This window comes from Melopsittacus undulatus, chromosome 6 (genome assembly GCF_012275295.1).
Source record: "Melopsittacus undulatus isolate bMelUnd1 chromosome 6, bMelUnd1.mat.Z, whole genome shotgun sequence".
NCBI classification, from domain to species: Eukaryota; Metazoa; Chordata; class Aves; order Psittaciformes; family Psittaculidae; genus Melopsittacus; species Melopsittacus undulatus.
Genome location: NC_047532.1, coordinates 81,056,189 through 81,081,946, shown reverse-complemented (window position 1 = coordinate 81,081,946; position 25,758 = coordinate 81,056,189). Strand labels below are relative to the sequence as shown.

Here is a 25,758-nt window from a genome sequence, read left to right as displayed (position 1 = left end):
GCAAGTTTTGTGAAATGAAACTAACTGTTCGTTTCATTACAGGTAGCATCGTCAAGTGAAGAGTGAGTACAACATATTTAGACAATTTAATTACTAATTTGCAGTACCTTAGAAGACTACTTAAATTATGGACACATGCTTAATTTTAGTAGTAAAGCATAACATTTACTTAAAGTAGAAAACTATAATGAGGTGTTACTTAAAAATGAAATTTAAAACCATAGTGAGAACATTTTTATGATGGCAAATGTGGCAATCCTTAAAATTGGATTATATGAGTATGATTATTTTACAGGGCTTCTGTGTTTGGATGCTGTTGGCTACTGAAAAAGCATAGTGTTGGTCTGGATTATCCAGTGAATAGTAAGAATAATTCCCAGAAAACAGTGTTTTAGTACATGGCTTAATTTTTGTGACTTAAAGTATCTAGTTAAGCTAATATTTTGTATTACTTGGGCTATTCACAAACAATAAAAGGCTTTAGAAATGAATTTAACCAGTAAATGCAGACATTTTATTTTATGAGATAATGAGGGTCTTGTCATGTTGTCTATTAAAAGCTACCTTATATTCAGCAATACTCTGTCTTTTATTAGGAGAATGATGTCAAGATTATAATTAAAGCAATCCAGTTATGTAGCGCTGCACAGAGTTTCCTTGTATATTGATTTTAAATGTGGACATCTGATGATATCCACTTCTTTGACTAAGTAAATATTTAGTATGATTCAGACTTGGCCAAACTTGTGCGTTTTGAAGGTTCTGGCATGTTAAAACAAAAATTGTCAGTTTCTCAGTTTCCCTTTCTTTCTTGGAAAGGAGGCTCACTTAAAATATTTGTGAGAGAGATCACTAGCATAGTGGATTCTGCTAGAGATGCAGAAAGGAATTTTTCTACTTCTGAGCAGAATAATTATACTTTTGGAAAAATCCCTCTTTCTTTTTAGACATCTTGAAAGCCTATGCTTGCTCAAAACTACTAAAATACTTGTATTTTTTCATCAGATGCATATCTAATCTGGAGAAGCCTTGATTAAAATTCCCTTTTTTTCATGTCAATAGAGCTCCCCATTTGAAGTGTAACATGCTTTTCTTCCAAAATGGAGTATTTGTGTGTTTCCTGCATGTGTATATGCATAATACATATGTAATTTTCTACCGAGACTTCTACAACTGAAAAATACTGTGTTTTTGTAGCAAAGACAAAAAAGCTAAACAATTAGGTATTAATGATATTCTTGTTGCATATTCAAAAGGTCTTTGCAAGCATTTCTTCTCCTTTTTTTTCTTTTCACCATTTCAACCTGCAGAACTCTTCACTGTCACTTCAAATCACACAATTCTACAAAGATAAAACAACATTTAAACTCATTTGCTTTGGGAGGGAAATTGAGCATTTGCACCCAATAAGCCTGATTGTGGAACTGCATGCAAATTGTGTTTTGATTTATCTCTTTTGCACTTTTTTCCATTTGAATTGATCTTGCATTAATTTTGCCAAGCGGCTCTGTGAGGCTGCAGATGTTGCCCTGTGTTTAATAAATCAATGAGACAGATCTGAATGAATCACTTCAGATGGATTCTCTGCTCGGTTTGATGTCTAGATGTTATTCTTAGCTTGTTATCATGACAGATGCATTAATGTTCCCATACACTGCCAGCAATGTCAAAGAGATTGAAGCTTTTAAAGTGGCGGTATCCCCTTTTCCCCTTCTGTTGGAATAACTAAATTGCCTTTAGGAATAGGTCAAAATATAAATTTAATCACAGCATCATGGTGGGAAGATGCTAAACTTCTGATCATATTATAACACTAAGTCAGACAAATACAGTTTTGTACGGAATGATTAATTATTCCAAAATAGTGGAGATCAATATTAAAATCTAAACATAGGATAGGTCCTTAATAGAGTAACCACTTTCTCAACATTAATATTTCATTGTAATAGGAATGATCCGAATAAATAATATAAGACTAAAACATGTAAAAGTGTTGCTATAAATAGAGTATCATTGTGTCCAAATTGATTACAGGCTGAAGTAAGGCTTTCTCTCCCTCTTTTTTTTTAATTCTTATTCATATTTTTCTTTTAAAGTTAAATGTGCCTGGATTCAACATCTGCTGGATTTAAGATGGGTATACTTGTTAATTACATTTCTGTTACTACTTACCATTTAGTGCCACATAAGTTAGAGGAGTTGTTGATCACCGTTAATTTCTGTTCTGTATAGTCTGGTATCCATTATCTTGGAGCAGAACCTGTGGAATGCAAATCATAAAAAAGGCTGGAATGTGTCTTTGTGGAACGGTTTTAAATTCTGGAAAAGATTGCTCAAAGCGTAAAGTACTCTGCCATGAATAATGAAGATCTATTTCCCACGTAGGCTGCGCATAGTCTATATGGGCTTTTATTCCTTATTAGAAGACTTGTGGTCTTCCTTGTTTTTCTTTAGAAGGTAAAGCAGTATTTTGTGATTTGCTTCTGTCATTTTGTTAAACCCGATCTCGTTCTCTATGATGTGTTATTTTAATGTTAAAAATTATTGTGACTGTTCCTTTTCTTAGTCTCCCCCCAAACAGAAGAACATTGACTTTTTGTCATTAAGGGTTCTGAGAATAAATTGGAGAAACTGGCTGTAACAGATCTAGATTTATGTTGGCATTCTTGGTATTCTTGCTCCAGTAATTCCAATTTGATAAAGGAAACAATATATGTAATAGAAGTTCACAGTTTATTCAAATGAGTTTAAGCTTTAGCATTGTTATATTTGCCTTCCTTTCACCAATATATCAATGTGTGGCAACAGCATTATACCCCAGAAGTGGACAGCTCTGTAGATGGGAAATTATTCTCACACTGGGGCTACGGTTGGACACGCAGCCTCTGTTTGTGTGTGTTTGCTTTTAAGGAAGGTGAAAATCAACTTTGGTAGAACTGAGGAGCAAAGCAAAAATCGCTAAATTAGAAATTCCCTTTTTGTTGTATGGCAGTGGCCTTAGTACCTTGGTAATTCTGCAGAAAATAATTAACATGAGCATTCTGAGATACTTTGAAGAATTGCTCTTATTTATTTCATTGCTTACAGGCTGAAATTCACGTTGTGCAAGAGGTGTTAGTATTAAAAAAGCATTGAAATCTGGGTTGTAAACCTCCTGTTTTGACTTTGCTGAGGTGGACCTCCCTTTCGTGCCAGTGGAAGTTTGCCAGAACAAGGGCAAAGAACTTGGAAATGTTTTTAAGGCTTGTGCCCTTTTCATCAATGGTGGGACATACTAGCATAAAAACCTGTGTTTGAAACAATTGTGTGTATATGGCGTTTTTAAACGGGTACTATGCTCTTCGTCCAATCTTATTCCCTCTGAGTTTAGGATCTTCAATATTTTCTGTGCCTGTTCAGAAAATTCAAAATTATAATTTCTGGGGATTAGGAACAAAACTATCCAAATCCATAGTTCAAAATACTTAAAAGTTCCCATCTGGTTTCTTTTCTAAGTTCTTCATGTGTTTATCAGTGCAATAACCCCCCTATGTATACAGAAATGCGGTGTTTTAATGATTATTTACATTATACTAATTGCAAAACCAAACAAGATGAGGATGCTTTAGAGTTCTTGCTGTCTGTGACATGTTCCTTTGGTGTAAGTTAAGGCAAATTTTTTGTATGTTATGATTAAACATGCATTACCAAGCACAAGTACATTAGGTAGTAATGATTCTTAGTGGGTTAGATTTATCCTGCTTGATACTAGAACTGTCCCTCAGGGCTAGATGCTTTTGATCTTTGTTCCCTCTTGGTAAAGCATGGCTGTCCAAAGTGACACAATAATAGGGTTTCCCCCTCTCTCCTTATTCTACAACCTGAAAGCAACACTGATACCCATTAACTTATGTACTTTGATACCTGGCCAGAAGGGTCTAATATCTGAACTCTACAAAGTATAATACATTTGTTAGCTTTCCTTTCTGTTTGGTAGCACAACTATGTTGTTGTTTTTTTGTGTGAGTACTGTGTTTATTGTCACTAGCAAGCATGAGGAGATTATATTTCCTTGACAGAACATCTTGACCTGCAAAGGCCATTTTGCTTATTAAAATATATGGTCTTCGAGCCTTTCTGGACTCAGTTAGAAATACCACTTCCCCAGAAAGTAAGAACCAACACAAATGAATAGGGCTTTCTTAGTTTACGGTGATTTGAAGTGTAGTTTGGCTGTGTATATTGTTGGGTTTACATTAAGGTATAAAATGTTCAATTGCAATTGTGTCTGATCTTATCAAGTTTCTGGAAATTGATATCTGGTAACAGCATTTAACCTACATCTCATCTATCTGATATCTATGTGATGGGTTAAAAAGAAAAAGTAGTATCGATCTGTCGCTGGATTAAAGTTTGAAATCGGCAACAGCATGAGCACAAAAGGCTTTTTTATGATTTCTCAGCTTGCCATTGATCTACCAGTTTTATTGCATTCATTATTTATTAAAAGAATTTGCAAGCTAAACATAACGTTAAGCTAGTTTGCACACAGGGACTGCACTTAGGAAATTGAATGGAAATTGCATTAGAGATGAACATCTGTGCTATTTTTCCACTCATGTGTTTATGGGTTTGTATAAAAGGTGTATTGGATTAACAGTTATAACCATTATAGCTTGCAGCAATATGTTAGAACCTGAAGCATTTAGTAGTTATTTAGGAGGGAGACTCTCTTTACTTACACTAAAAAGTATGGTAATGCCATTACAAACAGTGCTTTTATTGGATTATTCTTTATTAATGGGTTTTTTTACTAGTAATGTGTAAAATTTGAGGTATCTAGCTATATTATGCATGTGTTCTTTTATCTCTGCTATGTAAAGCTCCATTAATATTATTATTAATTGAAGGTTTCTAGTGACAGTATTAGTTAAGGATTTGTCACGTAGACACTGAAGTATTGAAATGAAATGTAGTTTATAAAACACAATAGGAACATATGTATTGTAAGATACTTAATTCACAGGAAAAAAATCTGAATATATATTTTTAACTCTATTTCTGGCCTTCTTGAGGTAGGCAATTTCTGTAATGTATTATGTTAGTCAATCGGGTGAAAATCTTATATTTTGAAACCTTTTTCCACTTGAGTTCACAAGTTCTGTTGCACTCAAGCACCAGCTATAGTAGTGCGTGACACGTGAAGTGTAGAGTAGACCTAGGATTTTGAGGTCCTCTCTTGTAATGATTTTAGATTTCTTTTTTAATTGTGCTCCTTCTATAAAAGGCTATTTTTGCTTTGGATGAAAGATGCGTATTTAGAATCAAGATATTATTTGTTTTATTTGGTCTAGAAGTCTGTGCAGTCTAGTCTCTTTATGACTAGAAGGTACTAAAATATGTCACGTTTAGCATCATCAGTGCACTTTCAGTTACTCTATTAAAGACTCAACCTGATACATCTCACCAGCTTATAAGATTGTTAGGCTTCCTGTGCTAAGGAGCAGACATGTTCTTCATGCCAGAAGGTTGTGCTCACTCTTTTGAATGCCACTTCTGCATTTTTTCTTAGTTTTCTTTTTCTCTCTGGTAGGAAGAACCCTGCAAGTCCTGACAGCATTTTGAACACAGGTAGCTCTGACTTTTAGTTGAAAGAATCTCAGTACTTTTTTCCACATCGTTTTGCTCACACTGTTACTGGTCGTCTTAACCGTTGTTCCCAGGCATAGGGAGCAATAATCCTGCAATCACAGTTTACATATTATATCAGATAATGCATTTCAGCTACTCTGTGAATAAAGGTGGAAGTTAGATTTAAGAGGGATTTATATAATCAATATATATACACAATGCTGGTTTAAAATATACATATGTTCACATATATATAATGTGATTTAACCTGAATTTCTGGATTATTCAATAGCCTCTTCCAAAGGATAGAAGTAAACTTAAATTTTTGGAAAACTTTTTATCCATATTTATAACGAGAGAGGAATTTGAATAATCCAGAGATTTAGTTTAAATTGCATTTGATATGGACATAACTTAAATTTGCTACATGACCTTTATGGCTGTATGTTCTAACTCGGTGTTCTTACCTAAATTCTTTAATCTTTTTTGATAATTCTCACAGCCATGTGGGTGAGTAACAGGTAATTTTATTTCTGTCCAAGTTTGTAGGAAGAGAGCTTGTGATGCCTTCCTGGTACTTTTAGTCAGCAGAACATAGAGTCATTCTTCTCTCCTGTTTGCAGACCTGTATGGACAGTGGAATTGGAACAAAAAACTTTATTTAAGAAGTTAATCAAAATTATTTCACACAAATCTAATGTGTTTTGCACAATCACAAAGTTGTGTTGGCAGGGTCGTCTTGAGATCATCTAGTTCAACCAAATCCTCTGTTTAAGCAGGGTCAGCTAGAGCTGGTTGTCCGGAGCTGGACAAAAAGGTCCACATGGGGTTTGAGTATTTCCGAAGATGGAAACTCAGCCTCCCTGGGCAAGCAGTTTACAGGATAGAAAACTGTACAGTGGAAGGAAGATTTTATCAGCACGTATTAAGATTACTGGATTATGTAGGAGCTGTTGAAGCTGCATGTGGACGTTGCTGCAGCCCCTGATGTGGTCACTGCCCGACTGGGGGGTTGCTCAAGCCAGGCCAGCACAGATTCCTTGCCACCAGAGGAGTGTCAGTTGTAACCCTCTATGAACCAACTGTGTCATACACAGATTGTGCTTTCTGTGTCTCACAAATGATTGCCTGAAGTCCTCTGTGTTTGTGCTGATGAACTCACTTGTGTTATTCCCTGCCGTTACCTGAGAAGGAATATTTTAATTTAAAAAAGGTGGCTGTAAGAAAGCTCTTGGCACATTGTGCCAGCAGGGGGATTTAGTTACTTGGATGTTACAGTAATTTAAGAGTTGCTAATTAGGAAGATCAAGCTAGTTTAAATAAAAAATATTTGTAGCTTCATTTAGAACTTCTAATCAGTATATTTAAAACATTACACATTGTGCTTTTTCTTATGCATGTAGCAGTTGTTTTTGCCTAGCACAAATTTCATGTGATAGCTAATAGACTTTTTATAACAGTTAATCAGAAAATGTTCTGTGTCTGTGAAACATTATCCTTGTTGTTTTTTGTGAAATTAATGAGGGCACCTCGCTTCACTGCTGCAGCTCTCTGGAGCTGCCTGGTTTTGTCCTCCTACTTTTAGATGTTGTGTATTAAAGAAGGGCAATTTTCTAAAATGCTGCTAAGATAATAAAATTAGTGGTAGAAAAAAAGCCTTTGCAATGAGACTTGAAATACATATTTAAACACAACAGCAAAACAAACTGAAACCAAACACCAAAACCCAGTCCCTCCTCCCTAAAAACCCCTTCAACAACAAAATTCCCAAACAGAACAAGGTAGTAAAATGTTGGCAGTTAAAAACCAGCAAAATAGGAATACTGAAATGGGACCTAAGGCGATGAACTCAGCATTTTTTTCTGTGTTGCATAAGATTGTTATTGAAATACGTATTTGTAGGTCTGTGGAGGTTTGTTTTTTCTGGGCTTGTAAGGTGCGTTATTTGGCTTTTTTTATATGGCAACTTAGGTACCCAGTAGGTGACATCTCAGAATACCCGGAGTTGAGCATCTCATTGTTAAGAAATCATTCGTATGTATTCCAAGGTTATTATGACTCTTTTGCAGAGAAAGAAGAAGCAGTGTGATCTGTCAGGGCACTCTGTGCTCTTACTATGAAGACTTGCTAAATATGCTGCCTTATACCTTCTGCTCCTTGCTGCATTACAGGTGTGTGTGGCACAGCAGCACCCTGTGCTGTGCCTCTGGCTGTGCCTGTGTCGAAGGGGTAATGCATTGCTCTCGGCTTTTGCAGCCATGGTGCAGCTTTTAGAAGGATCTCAGAAGATGTCTGGCCAGAATGATCACTGTAATGAGCTTTAAGACTTGCTGCTCTCGTAGTCAGGAGTGCTTAGGAAGATTAATTGATCCTGCTGTTGTACACTGGAACGAAAATGTCTTGCATCAGAACCAGAATCAGTGCTTCTTTCTGCTCTGTTATTATGAATTGCCTTACTTGTTGCACGGTGAACTTATGGTTCAGACAAATCTGTTTCTTCCTGTTGGAACTCAGGAAAGTTTGTGTCTTGTAATTCAATGAAGTACTTCTCTAGCATGTTAAGCTAGAGTGTATTTTGTTCATTCACCTATCTTGGTTTTTTTTTAGTATGCTTTCTTCAAAATTTTACTGTCCCTTCAGCCAGCAGTCTTCTAATAAACTGTTTGTTCCATCATCTTAGTTATTCATCCTTACAGGTGTATGATTTTGGCTTTGAGTCTGACTGAAAAATTTAACCCTTTATTAAGTGGGAAAAATCTGTATTTGTGTCTGTATGGAAACAAAATGAAGTATTTTTGGTATATTTATTGTAGGCATCTCAGTGATGCAGTGGCTTCTCCTAACCTACTGCACATTTGTCTGTTCTGTGTAACTGTTTCTGTAATGTTTGTGAGCCAAACAGAGGTAGGAACCTTGCTTATGCTGTTTTCTACCTGCCTGCTACAGAAGGCATGTAGCCATCCTCCAGTGCCTCTCAGCTCTCTGACAGGGGTGGGTAATTTCAGAACAAGATGTGGTTATTTGGAAGTCACTGTCCTGCCAGTGTTGGGTAGCAATAGGCACGTGTGTTTTCCTTCTGCTTTGTAGGGGACAAAAAGGAAAGACAGAAGAATGTTGCATGCTGCATTTTATGCTGATGGGCTGCTGGCTCACAGTGAAGTTGTGTCTCTTGCAGTGTAAACCCTTACTAGGAGTTGGTTATTGATTTACAGGGAAGAAGAAAGGAGGAGCATGGGTGCTGAGTTGGCAAAGGCAGTATGTTTGTCTGGGATTCCTGGGTGTTAAAAGCCTGAACTGCAGATAGGATGCTTGAACAGTTAAGTCCTTCAGCACCTGTGCTGTTGGCAGGGGAATTGAAGAGAGGTTGGAATTGCTGTATGTTATGTGCAGTGGGTGTGCAGTAGGCTGATGTGACCAGAGCATGTTGGAATTGTGCAGGAGATCCAATTATGAGTATACTGTATGCGGAGTATGTTGATTTTATTGTGGAATTTCTTGCTGTAGCTGTTCTGCAGTTATCCTTTCCCCTTACCTGCTGCTGCCCCAGATTTCTTCTTGACACTTACAAAGCCTCATCCTCCCTGCTCCCCCATCTAGATTGATGTGTCATTGACAGAACAGCACAGTAAATACTTAAAACAGCATTCCATTGTAGACAGTGACTGTGAGTTTCATGTGTTGTTTTGAATGGTTGTTGAGTTATCTTTCTAAAGAAGGCTTTCAAGTTTAAGAAGTTCCTTGAGATATTCTTGGCCATATGAGATAATTCTTGGCCATATTTTGATACAGGGGTTTAGATAACCTGTTTTGTTTGTTTGTTTGTTTGTTTTTGAGGGTTTCTGATGCAGCTCTTCATTTTCCTGGTTTCTAATTGGAAGCTTTTTTAGCATCTTATGGACATAGAATAGTTGATACGATGATGTCACATTGTTTCCAAAATAAACCCCTTTGTCTAGCATGAGAATGTGAGTGATAGTAAACAAATCTGTGGACAGGAAGTGGGCAGAGAACATTTTGATTTAAGTGCTTAGGTTGGTTACTCAGTTCTGTGACTGTGGGCAGAATTGGAAACTTTTTCTGCTGCTGACTTTTCATAATGGCCTATTCTGAAACACTGGTTTCAACAGCCTCTCTTTTCAGATAAGAGAGAATCTTTCTGTTCAATTCATTGTGTGTCTTGGAGTGATGCTGCTGAGGTCTTAAATCGTAGCCCATGGTGGTGAGAAACTGACACATCTGAGTCATGGCATAGAAAGGAAGAAGTACAGGAGATTTAACACTGAAGGTACCTTAAGTGTTAGTACCTCAGTTATAGAATGCATTAGTATTGAGCTATAAACTTTCTATGCAACATGGAGCAGATAGAATGAACATGGCAGCTTTGGATCTTGTGTGAAGTTGGAGATTGCTTTGTCCTTTTGACCTCATTGCAGATGAAATTCTGCGATGGAACTGTTGCAGAGCCAGAACCTTCCAACTGATTTCAGTGGTTCTGAATCAGGAGCACAGAAAGCAATCAAAACTAAATGCATGCCTACAAATTAATATGTAAGTTCCTTTAGTCCACACCAGGAAACGTGCAAATATGCAAGTGGAGTAATGAAAGGATCCTTTGGAAAATGGGTTTCAGCAGAATATTGGGAGAACTAGTATATAAGAAACTCCACGTCCCTTCAAGGCCTATAGACCCTGTGTTTCAGAGCAGTAGCAGCCTCACAGAGTAAACGGTATTGTTCGTTACCGGTATCCACTAATATAGGTGGAAAAATTGTAACCTTTTTCAAGCTGAGACAGAAAACGTGATGAAGGGTAAACCACTGTGTGCCTGTATTTCTGGGTACTGCATAAGCTTAAGTTGTGGTCAGTGATTAGTACTTCACACATGTGCCTGATTTTTCTGGGAAACCTATGCACTTTCTGAACAGGAATGGCAGTTGGTGGACTGTTTATTACTCATTCTGGTTTTGGTGGAAAATGTGGCCTTGTGTGTCACTTAGACTTTGTGACACATGTAGCCTCCCAGGGTCTAATGACTTGTCTGCAGATGGGCTGTTATTTATTACAGTCATGTAGAATAAAATTGATTGTCTTCTAAAATTAATTTTTCATTTGCCTCCAGCTCTGCTTTAATAGAGGACACACAGTTGCCTGTTTGCAGAAATACTGTTTAATCACATTAATATCTCAGCCCCCCAGGCCGGTGAAGATAATTGTACAAACGAACAGCAAAATCTGTATCTTTAACTTCTTTTTATGATTAAATTATGCAAATGACTTATCTCCTGCCCTTCCAAGCACTAATCATCTAATTAGGAATGATGTGTTAAAGGGATGGTTTTGAATCAGGAGAAGCGGAGAATGGAAGAAGCAGAAAATGGGACCCGACAATGAAACTGCTGAAGGTACTGTAGTGGTACAAGATGAATCTGTGTGTTTGTTCAAAAAGCAATAATAGAGGCTTGTTGTGCTATTTGTAGTCTTGCTTTAGTAATCTTTTTCATAAGAGGATAATTCTGGCTGTTTTTTTGACCATGGGTTTCAATATTAACTTTAAATTTGGTTATTAAGGTTAAGAATTGAGTTACTTAGCACTTTCTCTTCCAGTTCTTGTAAACAAGGTAGTGCAAGTGTCCCTAGTTTCACTAGTTAGCAGTATGGTTTAAAAGACAGAATTTTTTGCTTTTTTATAAAAGTGCTTGTCATGGTACTGCTAGGTGTCCTGAGCCTGCACATACTTCTAGTAGCTCAGTCTTTCTCTTAGCTGCTGGTTAAAAACCAAAACAGAACAGCAATTTTGCCTTTTAATATGAAAATGCAAGTGCCCATCTAAAGAGAAAGGCCAGCTCTTTGGTAATGCCCTGTGCCTAGTTTGGGTAGTTTCCTGTTTAACTATAAGTGAAGCTCTGCTTTGTTAGATATTTACATGATCATAGTTTTACATTTTAAGCATATGTATACAAAACCATGCCTTGACCTCTCCAAGAGCTTACAGCCCTATTTTCTACATTTTTCTAATTCATAAGCAGATTTTGGTTTTTGATAAGTTGTTCTAGATCCTCCTGCTTAAGGCCTTTTTCCACAGTGGGTTCAAACTGTTATTGTGTTATTGCTGTTGCTAAAGGTATAAGAAACCAACTCTCTTATCGGATGATAACACTTCAGGTTTGATAACTTTTTTTTTCCTTTACTCAGTTTTTGATGTAGTTGCTGCATATGATTAAGATAGTGTGCTAGTAAAACAAGAATATGCTAGAGACTGAAATGTCTGGTATTCCTATATGAGAATGTATTAATTCCTTAATAAATACATGAGGCAGTATTCATGCATGAGAGTATGAATTCATAGAATACTAGAGAGATAACCGCTAGGTCCACATTCCCTAAAAGCAGGGTACAGACCAGTCTTTCAGACAAGGTAAATTCGGCTGTGTTTTCTGCAGTTGTGGTAAATGCCTTCACTCAGTCAGCTCTTGCCCTTCAGAAGTAAATACATGAAATGGTGAGAGAAGAGTTACTATTTAGGATGTGATCAGTTTTGAAAGTTTGAGGGCCATGTTGTTTGCAGCATCTGCCTGTTCATTTGGGAACTTCAGCTTCCCTGCCTGTATGCAATGGCTTGTGCATATGTACATATCTATATGTATATGGACAGGGTTTACTGATATAATCAGTAAATCTTAGTAACTTCCCCAGGAAGGTCAGAAATACTGCTTTGTAAAGGTAGGTATCCCTGATAAATACTGAGAAGCCAAAAGCAGTGATTTAAAAAAAACCCTTTTTGTTAGTGATTAGGTGCATGTCATAGGGTTTTAAAAAGGAAAAAACCTCACAAATGAAACACAAAAGCAATTAAAATGCTGACTGTGGTAGATAATGTTTTTTCTGTGTTTTTTGTATGTTTCAGCATAAAGTCCTGACACTGCTTTCACTTGTTTGACACACATGTAAACTGCTGGTGCAAACTTCTCATAGACACTTCATGGATGAGGAGGCTGCATTTCTTTCTGTACCTTCCTGAAATATGATTGGATTAAATCAGTTCTTGTCTATCCTTATATATATTTTTATCATTATCACTCCAAAATTCTATCCAAAAGGAAAGGTGAGAAGAGCTTGTGGAAGAGCTCTTACACAAAAATATTTGTACTAAGAACATTCGTGTAGTGCACAAGGCCTAGGTATTTTTTGTCTGAATTACAGAAGACTCAAAACCAAGAAAGGTTTTCTCACTGTATTACTAGGTTCTGGGATTCATTGGGATTTAAATCGCAATGATGACTTGAAGCAGAATGCTTTTCCTCTTAGGGTAGGAGATTTTATGATATTTAAGGAGCAAATAATGCTAATTATTTGTGTGTGTGTGTGGATATACACCACAACAGATATAAAAATAGAGGCCTTGTAGTTATGCTGATACTGTGCGAGAAGTCAATGGCAAGGGAGGTAGAGAGCATCCAGCTATCGTTCTTGGTGTGGTTGAATTTCCTAATCCTTATGGCTTTTGGCTGAGGTATTTTAGCATTGTAGGACTGCAGCACTGTGGTCAAGAGATCTGAGATGGGTATCCGCTGAGATATCTGTTGAATCTAATAGGAAATAGTATTTGGTGATGCTAATCTTAATGTTTAGGCATCAACAAAGAATCTGAAAACTTCTGTAATCTGTAGCCTGTATTTATTAATTTTTCCGTAGACACAAATTGGAGGAAGGTGCTCTGTAGTACAGATTCGGATATCTTTACTGTGTCCACACATGCTCAGGTCTTTAGTTTATCCAGTTGCTCATGCAGATACTTTTCTTATCTCTGTGTTGGGCAGTTTTTGTTGAGTGACAACAGGTGGTAGATCTCAAATAACTTTGAATTGCATTGTTGGTCTTGCAGAAAGTTAAACTTGAAGGAGTTCTTGTTAAGGCTTCACGGTTGAGAGGTACAGTAGTGGAGCTGTCTTACACTCTTTATCTGTGTGTTTTTGTATTCAGAAAGTATGAAATCATAGAAGTATAAATTAAAAGATCTTTTGGTTGTCCTTGGGATTTGTACACTTAAAAAACTATTCAGTAGCTGCTATATCATGCTAATGGAGCCTCTCTTTCCAACAGATAGGTAACATTTACAGCAGTTAACGTAAGGACTATTTTAATATTAATGAAGTTTGAGTTACATACTAAATTAAAATAAATTACTACACAAAATACTGGACCATTACACAGCTTCACTAGTATGATCCTAAAGCAAGATCTTCTATCAGTGGTAAGGTCTAAGCCAACTGAGACTTTCAGGAGCAATAAGAAATATTATAGAAGAATAGCCTTGAGTAAATTACTGATTTGTCTGCTAACTTGAAATCAGTTTAGTCTAGAAATCCAAGTGTATTCCCTTCTGTGGTCTTATTATGGGTTGGGGTAATCGAATATTTTTGAGGAAACGTTGGATTCTGTCATTGAAAAGGGATTTGGGCAAATGTTGAGAAACAGTAGGAAATATTAATATTTAGGGTTCCAGACTGTCACTGTACAGTATATATGTAATGAAAAGTTTCTGGAATCATGGACAGTATGGTACAGGGCCATGCTCGTCAGACTTCCTTGACTTCACAAGAATGCTGTGACCAATCTGTCTTCATGCAAATGGGTGAACTCCAGTTTGGTATCCTGGCAGCAATACGTTCTCTTAGGCTATCCACAGCAGTAAGATGCACGCCACTTAATTTCTTTTTCAGACTCTAGTAGTGGATAAACGTATTTGTGTGATTATTAAGGAACTGCTGTTTCTTAAAAGTTATAATCTTTGTTTTCCAGAAATTGCTGAACTTCTTTTAATGATTCACAAACTTTAAAGAGGTCAGCTTCCTTCACTGTGGACCTGTGATAAGCTGTCTGTGAGTCACTGTTGTTCAAACTGCAATATGGAATGGTTTTCAAATCACAGCTCTATGAAAAGGTTGGAAAAAAAATAGTGGGAATACAGGGAGGTTGTCTTGGCATCCTGGGGTAATGGTTGGACCTGATCATCTTAAAGGTCTTTTCCAATCTATTATATTTTATGATGTGCATGGCCCCTTTAAACTGTTGAGGTTGTACACAGGTTACCCTTTGCATATAAATTCGGCCAAATGAATCTTTCTTGGTCATATTTTGCATGTTTTAAGAGTCAGGAGAAATAAGCAGTCATGAAAATAATTAGTGAAGCATAAAAAGGTAAAGTTGGGATTTCAGAGCTGTATAGACATGTGGGTTAATAGCTTTCTAGGAATCATTCTAGTTTCTTCAGTGCTTTAGACTTCAGCACTTACGAACTCAGCCATGTATCATGTAAAACATGGATTGGGAGAATGGTAATCTCACATTTTTCAGGTGAAAATTCGCCTTTGGCTGGTTTCAAAGTTGCTGTGCTCTAATGGTTTTCTGTATTTGCGGGAGATATTTAGTGTTGTTATTAACATCATGGGAAATTAATGTCTAATTTTGACAGTGGACAGTGTGATTGTTTGGAGGTAGTGAGAGTGCTTAATTTGTGTTCACCTTTATGAAGCATGCTGGTACATGTGTCTTTTAGTTAATTGGTTGCTAAGTCTTCCAACCCTCTGCCAGTAAATAGGATGAAATAGTAACAGAGTGCATCAATTTCAGATCCATTTAAATACAAACATTGCCTGAGGGGTTTTTATGTACTTGGTGTTATTCAGAAAATACTGATATTAGACATAAAGCAACAGAATGGTGTCTGTTTACCTTTGAGATCAGACTCATGTCCCTGTGTCTCTAAACTTGTACAGAGAGCCTGCCTGGGAAATTATAGATCTGATTAATAATTGCTTAGTTAGCAAGGATATATGCCTTACTGGTTTATCATTTCTTGAGAGGGAGCAGTCAAACCCAAGTGATTGATAGGAGTTATTTGGAGAAGTGTGTAGAACAATCAGAACACAGTGGCATGTGAAGGTGCACTTTCATCTTGGGTATAGTGTAGTTCTGGTCTCATTCCACCTATCTGCCAAAGGATATGGAGGGGGTGTGTAGAAATCAAGGAGGAAGAAGCCACAGAAATGATGAGGATGATGGGTAAAGAGAAGCTCCCATATTGCATGACACAGGAGGGTATAAAGCTGTGTGAAATCAGAAATGGCACAGGGAAGGTGAATAGGGAGTCATTGTTGGTTATTTCTGCTAGTGTAGGAATTAGAGGATGGGTGAAATTAACAGATGTTAAACCCAACTAAAGGAGGTGTTTCTTCCAATACAGTAAACTCAAAGCTCTTTACTACAGAGTGCTGTGAATGCTCAAATGTACATGGATTTGACAGGTGAGACAAAAAAGTGCAAGAAAATTCTCTGAGAGGCTGTTGTACAGAGATAACTATTTCTGATCAAAAATTGCCAGTTACTTGGTGCCAGGAAGTCTTAATGAACACTGAAAGGTTCTTTTCTGTGCATCTGCTGTCAGCTTTCTTTAGCTATAGGAGGAGAGATGCATTTTTACTTCTTTGAGAAATGACATAGAATCATAGAATCATAGAATAGTTAGGGTTGGAAAGGATCTTAAGATCATCTAGTTCCAACCCCCCTTGTCATGGGCAGGGACACCTCACACTAAACCATATCACTCAAGGCTTCATGCAAACTGGCCTTGAACACATCTAGTTATTAAGTGTGAAAGTTTTGGAGAGGACTTCAATTTGCAAAATAAGGTAATTGTGTTGGAATGTAGCAAATTAGAAAGAAACCACTGGAAACAGGAAATCTGTTAAATGGGAAATTCAGTGAACATGCACAGCTCACGAAGGCATGGAAAGTGGGGGATTTCATTGTGTGTATGTGAGAAGTTGCCCTGGATGTTACCACCGTAGCAGTTCACTGACTTTATCTTTAAAGTATGCCAATAGTATCATATACTTCAAGAAGACAATGTGTTAGTGTTTGCTGATTGGAGGCCTAATTTATCCAAAGGTCTTTGCAAAAAACTTCTCTGTTAGGAAGTCGGTCTTCTTGTGGACATTGTAGACACTGAACAGGTCATCTTCAAAAGTGAGCCAGCCCCATTTGTGATATAAGAGGTAGCAGATTTAAAACTCTCACAGAAAAAAATAAGTTAACCTAGAATATTCCCATTGGTTGGATGATAAGCTTTATACTTAAAGGTTTGAACAAAAAGCTTTATATATATCATTGGTTCATAAACAAAGTTGTAAGGCCTGACTAATTAGATATAGTTGTTAGCTCAGTAACTAGTAAATGCCTATTCTATAGTGAAAAAATGTGCTGTCAGCTCTTAAGAGTTGCTTTCAGTGTTACATTTAATGCATTTGTCTTGTGTTTTTTAAGTAACAGCATTTGTCCTCCTAACCACAGCTGCTATTTGACTTTAAGGAGGGATGAATTTTTTTTCCTGAAACCAATGTAAACTTGAAGGTAAATCAGCTGAGACATACCGGTTATTTATAGTAAGAGCTAGGAATGCAACATAGATTTCACCTGTAAAAAGTTGAAGTAGTAGTGGTAGTATTGATGTTTAGAAGAATAGGAATATCCTGGATGTTGAGTTACAGAACTTACAGATGTATTTAAATGTGTGGGTAAATAAGATCAAAGTCCCTTTTGAGTGGCCAAATCAACATAGTTTTGAAATACAAGTTTTCTTAGCTATGTCCTTCCCTGTGTAGGTGAGCACATAGTAATGAAACTGACTAATGAAACTTCATTGTTAGACGATGAGACATTCTGCTTTTGGTCTTAAATCAGAGTGAGTTTAATTTTTCTGGTGGGACTGGTGAGTGAGGGTGAAAATAAAGGCAGCAGGAGATTGCTATGGGTGTCGAGCCACCCGAGGGGAAGAGGTGTGGAGTACTGCAGGAGCCAGAGATTCGAGGATTTGCCTTTCAGGATGTAGCATAGTGCCCTCTGGTGAGTAGAGTTTGGGGATTCCCATTCATTTCCTTTTCTTCCTCTGTTTCCTTGTTGCCTCCACTCTTTCCCCTTCCCTCCTTCAGAGGTAAATATGATGCTTTTCACTACTTTTAGGGGGCCACCCCCTCACATCCCCATTTTTTTTCCCCCAAAGTTAAAGCTCTGTCTTACAAATCAGGTAGATCCATATGGGTCACTCAGCTCAGTAAAAAGAAAAGCATTCTGACTGCCCTTTTAAGAATTTGTTCCTCTAAGTAGTAAGTAAAATTCACTGTGTTTACACAGAGAAAGTTTCCTATTGTTGCTTTTTGTGTTTCTTTGAGATAAAATTGTGCTAATGATACACTTCACTGGACCACAAGAAGATGGAAGGAGCAGTCTGTAGGAGAAAGCATTTGACCTGTGGTCCCAAATATTAAGCATCCCATTTTGTTTATATTATACTTTTTTTTTTCCCCTAGCATAAACTTAGTTCATCTGATTGTTTTCTAAATGATGCTGGGTCAGGAATATCTTCATTGTAAATACTCCATTAAGACTGGTAGGCATGTCCTAGAAACAATTCTTCAGTTTCTTTAGTAACTAAAAAATAGTTTAACTCTTAATCCTACAATCCTTACTCACACAAGTATAATGGTGCTACTACAACGAAAACAAGTGTTCCAAGTCTAGTGACTACAATAACTTCATGTAGAAAACTGTTTCAAGAATCTCCATAGGCAGTATTTATTTTCAGTTTATGGCAGGGAGATTGTAAACACCATCTTTCCCGGCACTAATGCAAGAAGCTGTACTTCTCCTAGGTCAGTATTGGGATGATTTGAGCACTGGTCCCAAGGTCCTTTTTAATTAGAAAAATATTTCTAGTCTGCTTTACAATCTGGAAATGAAAATGAAACCAGCAATCTGATTAGTAATGAAAGCTTGAAAATGATAAATTAAATCCCTTCATAAAAAGAGGTTTTAGCCAAAGGAAGTAAATAATTAAACTTCAGACAGGCATAGCTGTGTGCCTTGTAAGTTGCAATGTAACATTTTGGAATTGGTTTTATAAATACCATCAGATTTGTCCGTATACACAGCCATGGGGGGAAAAAGGAGCCTCTGTATTCTGGAAATATTTTAAAGCTGATTAATCTAATGGCAAAAGAGCATAATAGTAAAAAGGAGGGAGGAGAGTGAAGAAAGGCAAAACAAATTCACATTTACTGTAGCAAATGTCTCGGACATAATAGAAAGTCCCTTGTGATCTAACGTATGGTATTTTCTCCTTGTTCCTGGTGCAGTAGTATGCAATAGAACAGTGTGTAAGAGATATTAAGGGAGAAGGAACCAGTGACTGGAACAAACACTTGTAACTTGAGGTTCTTGATCTTTTGACTTCTGGAGCCTGGGAAGCTCCGGCTGAGCTGTGAAGGAGAGCTGGAGTGCTGGGCTTCTGCAGTGCTGCAGCTGGCAAAGGAGGGGGTAATAGTTAAGAACACTTCCTCCTTCTCTGGGCTCCTCCAATGCTTTCCAACCTTTCTGGTGTGAGGAGAGAGTGTTGCGGCTTTAATGTTGGGCCCAAGTGGTACAGAGAGCTTGGTAAATGCATTTTGGAGGTCGTTGAGGAACTGGCTCTGTAATTTTTAGCAAATACTGATTTTTAACTTCTAAGATGTTATTTAGGTATAAAAGTAGATGGTGTGACTCAGTGAATTTTTTTAAATGTATCGGAACAGACGTGGTTACAGTTTTAGCAATGACAAGCTGAATCAGTTTTTGCATTATTAAAAAAATCACTTTTAGGCAGATAAGGCATATGTGAATTACATAAAGTGAGAATGAAGAGGAAAAGTGAATGTGTTAGGTGTTAGTATAGGAAAAAGTTAAAAGGAATGAGGGCAAAGCTATGTGGGAGCATTGACAATGTGATCTTGTTTCGTTACCAGCTGAACGTTGCTAAAACATTTAACAGGATAATGTATTAACCTTTATAAATGATTAAAGTTAACTTAAAACAAATGCACACAAAACAACCAACCACACAACCACTGTATATGTAATATATATTATGCACATAATCATCTTGAAAAGTAATATATATTGTCTGTAATGCAGTCTTTTGAAGCTGGAAGGTTACTCAGAACCCAATTTAGACTTTAAAAATCAATTATTAGAACAGACTAATTTTTTTATGGCAAAATACAGACTTCATAAGGAACTGTATTTGTCTGTAACACACACACAAAAATAGTTTCAAACAATTTATTTTGCTGAGGACAGTTGGAGAGAATAAGTTTTCATCTTTCTTTGGCCCCATGGCAGATTTCCTTGTGAATTCCTTACAGATCAGTGACTCTTTTTCATGTAAAATCTGGGACATGTAATGTGCAAGGAATACAGTTCAAAACCCCTTTGAGTAGAGTAACTGTTGTAGAAGACTGGTGGGAATTGTGTGCAGAAGGTATTTGTCATCAACCCACAGCTGTTCAAGGATGAGCTAGTTTCATTCTTGGTTAGGAGCTGCCTAAGTAGGTGCTGTGCTGGCTGGAGGTAGTGATTTGCTTTTGTTTGAATCAGTGCAGAATCAGTCTTTGTTGATATGGAGTGCTGGTAATGGAAATATCTTCTTTATGATTTTTAGAACTGAGGTTGCATTTGGTTGTGGTAATCAATGGAATTTTTTATCTGTAAAAATCCCCAGGAATGTAGTGTGCCTGGCCAAAATGGTGTGGCATGGATTGGTGTGTGGTAAATTACTATTTATGTTATTTTTTAATGTTTCTGTATTTGTGCTATATTTATGTTATGTAATCCATAATATAAATATTATTTTAAATAATGTTCACTAAACACAACACAGTTTTATTTGCGTTTCTATGGCACTTTCTATTGCAGTAATCTCAGGATTTTGCTAAGGTGTTAATTCTCACAGGGTGCTGTATGTTAAACTGGTGAAGCAGATTATGAATCACAGATCTTAATTTTCAGGTACTTGACAAAAAGCATGAAGATTGGATATCCCCAGGTTCACATGACATTATTTTGCATATTGGGACAAGATGTTTATTTCAGTGGCTGGTTTTGAAAACTTAACCTGGAGTCACTCAAGGTCAAAGTTAGACCCATACAAGAAACAAAGCCTAGAGAGGCACCTCTTCTGCATACATGGAGAATAACACCAATGTAGAAAGTGTAACTTTGCAGAAATCTGTATAATAGCAACTCCATGTTATTATGGCATGGAAGTGCAAAATACTTTCCAGATACTCCCTCTCATGTTTTCATTGTAACAATAGCCTTAAATTTTACTATAAGTAAAAAAAATTCAGCCCCTTAATCTTTCTCCTAAATTAGTGTTTGAAATATTTTGATTCTTTATTATAGGCAAACTCCATTGGAATTAAGATTTAGAAGCCGAACAGAGATTGCCGCATCTTTGTGTAGGTAATACAAGGTTTTTCCTTTATGACATGAAAGCAACAGATCATTGGTTCACTTACAGAGCAGGCAGATCATCTTTCTCAGTATATTCTGATTTTATTGTTTATAGTTCTGTGGATATTCCAATAATTTGCACTCTACAAATAAGGCAGACTTCTGAAGACTTTTCAATCTGGAATTTGTGTTTTCTTTTTGTGGTGAGAAGCAGAGAAATAGGGAACAACCCTCTCATCATTTATGTATCATGACCCAGCATCTCAGAGCCTTGGGCTATTATTTCAAAATCCAATATATTCAAACTTTGGCCTCAGAGAGCAGTAGGATCAGTACACAAGAACAATAGAGTGATAAATATAGATTTTTCATTAAGGAAAAGACTATATCCTGTCATTTTTGAATCAGTGCTCAGAAGAGGATCTGAGAATTCATAGCCTCCTATAGGCTTTAACATATTTGTCGCAAAAAGGGACTTAACAGCCTTTTTGTATTACTGTGAGACATCACTGACACATAGAAATAAAATTTTAATATATGCTAAAGGAGAGATCCACTAACACTGTGACAGTAATTTAATGCAAGTCAATTTTGAGCCATGCATAATTACAGGCATGATGTGGAGCACTGCTCATCCTGAAGGACAGTTTGTGTGGGGCAGTGCAGATCCAGTTGCAATGCAGTTGTCTCATGGGGGGGAAGCTTTAGTTTCAGGAGCTGGGTTGCTTTTCTTCACTGACTTCTTTCCTACAGTAGAAATTTGGTTTTGGGAGTCAAATCATACTATTTTGTGGCACAGAAACAATTGATTTTTAGTACAATAGGCTGCTGGATGGAAAGCATATGCTTTCAGGCATATGCTGTATGAATGTACATATGTACATGCAAGCACACCACCCTCATATAAGAAGGGGTGTTCCTGCTTAAGTTTTAGGAATTGCTGAATTTCTCAGAGCCATTAAAACATATGTTCTGGGAGGCTCTTTCAGATTTTAGAAATGTTTATTCTTTTCATTGAAACAGATTTTTCTCTCAATTTCCTTAAATAGAGCAGCTGTGATAGTGTACAAACAATCAAAATTTATGCTGAAAAGTAATTTTTGTGCTGTTTGTTTCTCTCTCAAGGAAACAATTTATGTTCTCATTTTGAAGCCAACAGCCTAACACTTGTTATCAGGAAAGCACCAAACAGTGAAAAGTTTTGGTTTCTGCAGTAAATCTATAAAACCTGTGAGCTTAATTGGGCTGAGATAAAACAAAGACAGTTGACCCTTTATGTCAATGTTGTGTACCTACATAAACATATACTTTATACTTCATATTTGACTGTAAAATACAGTTCTGGGAAAGGTTTGTTGTGTACTTTATACACACATGGCGATTGGTATATTGCAGTTGTACCTTTTGTGAAGTTTACCAGAGGAGGCCTGTGTTGGCTTTGGTGGGAGGGAGGGTGGCAGTGGAATGGTGAACTATGGGCTTGCTTTCCAGGTCCTGATGGGCAGATGCTGTATTCTGTATTGTTATCAATACGGAAATAAAATTACAAAAATAATATTATTTCCAAAGTCTTCTGCTTGCTTTTAGCTGACAGGTCTCTAAGTGGATATAGCTTTTGCCACCTGCAATCAAATGTAATAAACCTTCTTCACTGCAGAAGTCAAATTCCTGGAAAAAAGGGAAAAAAAAAGATGTTGGAAGCTCACACTTACACCATAAAACCTTGTTTATTGCGACCATCAGTCTTCTAAGATATGCCCCACAATGGGGTTTGGTAAAGCCATTACAAGGTGCCGTATGAGTTCCATTTGCCTACAGTAAATAGAATGTCAGAAGTGTCAGGGGGAAATAAATATCAGGCTGGTTAAAAGGGAGCAGAGATGGCTCAAAGCATCATTGAGAGGATTGATTTATCTGGCATGCTGTAATGACTGCAGATGTGGATCTGTTATTCTAGATGAGCAATGAATTTGATGAGCTGATAACACAGGGCCAGAGAGGCCTGGTTTTAATTACTGATGAGGAATTTATTTGTGAAGCACTGTGATTTACTGAGGGTTTGTTCTGTTATTGACAGGTGACCTTGGGGCTTTTCTCTTTTGATGAATAAAAAAAGCGGCATTTTTTAAAGGAAAACTGTTTTATCAGTGCTGTGAATACAGCGAGGTCATTTTAGATAGAGTATTGTCTTTCAGACCATCTTTATATGTAATTATTTTTTGTAGCAGTTGTTAATTGCCTCTTTCATTGAGATTGTCGTGTGTGCTTACACTTGCTACTTGAGAGAGACTAATTTTGGTGCAGATTGTTGCTAGCAGGAATATGTTGGATATAACTTTTGCAGTTGAGATGCTAAATAACAAAGTAAAATTATCTACATATGTGTTACTGGGGTTCTTCAGTGTTTCAACTACATTGTCTCATGGGGCAAGTGTTAGTTTTACTTTTCTGGTTTTACTTACAGGCCACAAAGAGGGGGACATTAAATATGCAAGGAATCAAAAGGGTTTCTTTGTTTGCATTTCTTGAGGTAAATATTGTCTTAACTATTTTAAACAGCAAATTGCTTACGCTTAAGTTTTCATCAGGGTAGACACTTGTGTTAGGCAGACAGTTATTGACCTGCCTATTATTTTTATACACTTTTTTACTTCTTGTATAGAATACACTTCTTGATCTGCACATGTAATTGAATTTTAGCTTTGACTTATGCTTTTTTTCTGACTTACATGTCAGAACAGTGTGCAGGAACTGTATGTGTTTGCCAGTTTGTATACACTACTCACTTTTCAGTAAATACAAAAAGAAAGCTGAATAGGAAACCATCTGGACTGAGCATTAAGTAGATGTTTCCATGATCATATATGATAATCTTATGAGATTATCAACTGAAAAGAAGCTAAGGCCATCCAGTTCCAAACCCTGCCACAGGTCCAACCTGGCCTTGAATGCTGCCAAGGATGGGGCAGCCACAGCTTCTCTAAACATGTAACAAAAAAACCCCTTCAAATCCCTTAAAGCAAGCACCTCCCCTTCCCTCTTCCCCTTTCCTTCCCATACTGCAGTTTTGCTCCCTTGCTCTGCCCTTGCCCCTTTGCTTTCTCTGCGGGTTTGTCCATGGAAAGGGAAGAGTTAGCTATTCACAACATGTATCTTATTATACAAACACGCAGTGTTTAGCTTTAGGGATAGTATTTCAGTTAAATGCATCTGACAATTTTAGATCTACTCATGACTTAAATATTGCAATTAAGCAAATTGCAGTTAATAAGAGAATTAATGTTCGGTTTTACAGATTTACTTGTTTTAGATATTTTTATAAAACCAGTATTTTCTTTAACCCATTAAGTATACTTTACCTGTAAAACTGAATATTTAAGTAAACAACAAAAATCTGTCTCCACCCTTTTTGTGGGATTCAATTTGTTCAGAGACTCCTTTGTGCATTAAAATGTGCTAGCATATTTTGCCAAAGGAAATGACAGATTTTAGGCTTATGCAGCAGCTCAAATAGTGAGCTTGGACAGTGCAGGGTCCTAGGAGAGGTGGTGATGTTTCCTTTATTTATTCACCGACGCAGAAGTTCATGTAGCATCCTGCTGTTGACACAATAGTTAATCAGTGAGTGTCAACACTCATAGATATCATTAGTAGTTTAACAGAAGATCAGTACAGCATTAAGGCCACAATATTTCGGGTCACATACCAGATCCTTGATGTGTTGTTGGTTGTTCTGTTTGTTTGGTTTTGTGTTTGTTCCTCCTTCTTCCCTCTCCCCCCTCCCCCATTTATTTTAACATTATTGAATAAAGTTGGCTTGCATTTCATCTGTCCCTATATGAAGTGCCTTCCAGCCTTGCCTGTGAAGAATGGCTTTGTACTTCTGCAAAGCATCCTTGAAACAACTGACAGTAAGCTTACTCATCTTCTCCAGTTAGTGTTGACTGAATTCCTATGAAGGGCTTGCTTTGCCATGTGTAATGGCATTAAAAAACTGTGGTTACTGACAGATGCATTGAAAGTACTTGGAGGTGGGTGAATTTCCAGTGTGTTTTGAAAAGCAATCTTCATGTGAGATAAAGAGCTAGGTGCAGACTCAAGGTGGAATCATGTCCCCTGGTTTGCTGTAAAGTTCCTGTGGAATTTTGTGTTGTGGAAATGTTAACTCTAGGGAGACGATGAGACTTAAGAGTTAATGTGTGTTTTGTAGTCACCGTGGTTCTTGGTTTGATTCTTTCTAGTGTCCACACTTAACCCTGGGGCGCACGCATGGATGTGGTGGATGCTGATGATTTGACAGAGAAGCATAAGCTTGTGAAATGTCCTATTTATTCTCTAAGCAAGTCAGATGCTACTTCAGAATATTACGTGGGGCTTACCTGATGTTAGTAAATGTAAGCGATATCTTTTGTATGGCTTTTCAACAAGGATTTGGGCATTTACGTACAGTGATAGCAAGCCCAAATTTTGGTCTGGTGGGGACCTGAACCTCTGCTCAGGTCAGTTGATTTTTTTTTGTCATTGATTACAACAGACGATGACAACATTCCGAGTTATTGCAATGCTAATTATAAAGTTAGGGTTGTTTTAAAAAGTACTTTTTATATAGCATCTTAATGTGCAGAATGAATGTAACAGATTTAGCAGACTGAAGTTTTTACAGCTTCTGTGGGACTGCACTGAACTTGGAAACAATGCTCCCCAAGACACATTCTTATTGCTGCTTTCCCTGAGTGCCAATCTGTGTTTTGTGTCACTGAAAGTAGCAAGGATGGAAGGGACAAATAAGCTGTTGTATAGAGACTTTGCTTGTTTAGACCAGTT

At 37.1% G+C, this 25,758-nt stretch overlaps 1 protein-coding gene across 2 annotated transcripts in view; it reads left to right on the top strand.

Moving 5' to 3' along the window:
* The window catches only part of DACH2 (dachshund family transcription factor 2), a 283,111-nt gene that overhangs the window by 3,333 nt on the left and 254,020 nt on the right, over positions 1-25,758 (top strand). Inside the window, exon 2 of one of the 2 annotated variants that reach the window (XM_034064027.1) lies at positions 7,682-7,695. The exons of the other annotated variant lie outside the window; for it this stretch is intronic. Coding sequence (XP_033919918.1) covers positions 7,682-7,695 — 14 coding nt within the window. The remainder of the gene's footprint in view (positions 1-7,681; positions 7,696-25,758) is intronic. 2 annotated transcript variants of the gene reach the window in all.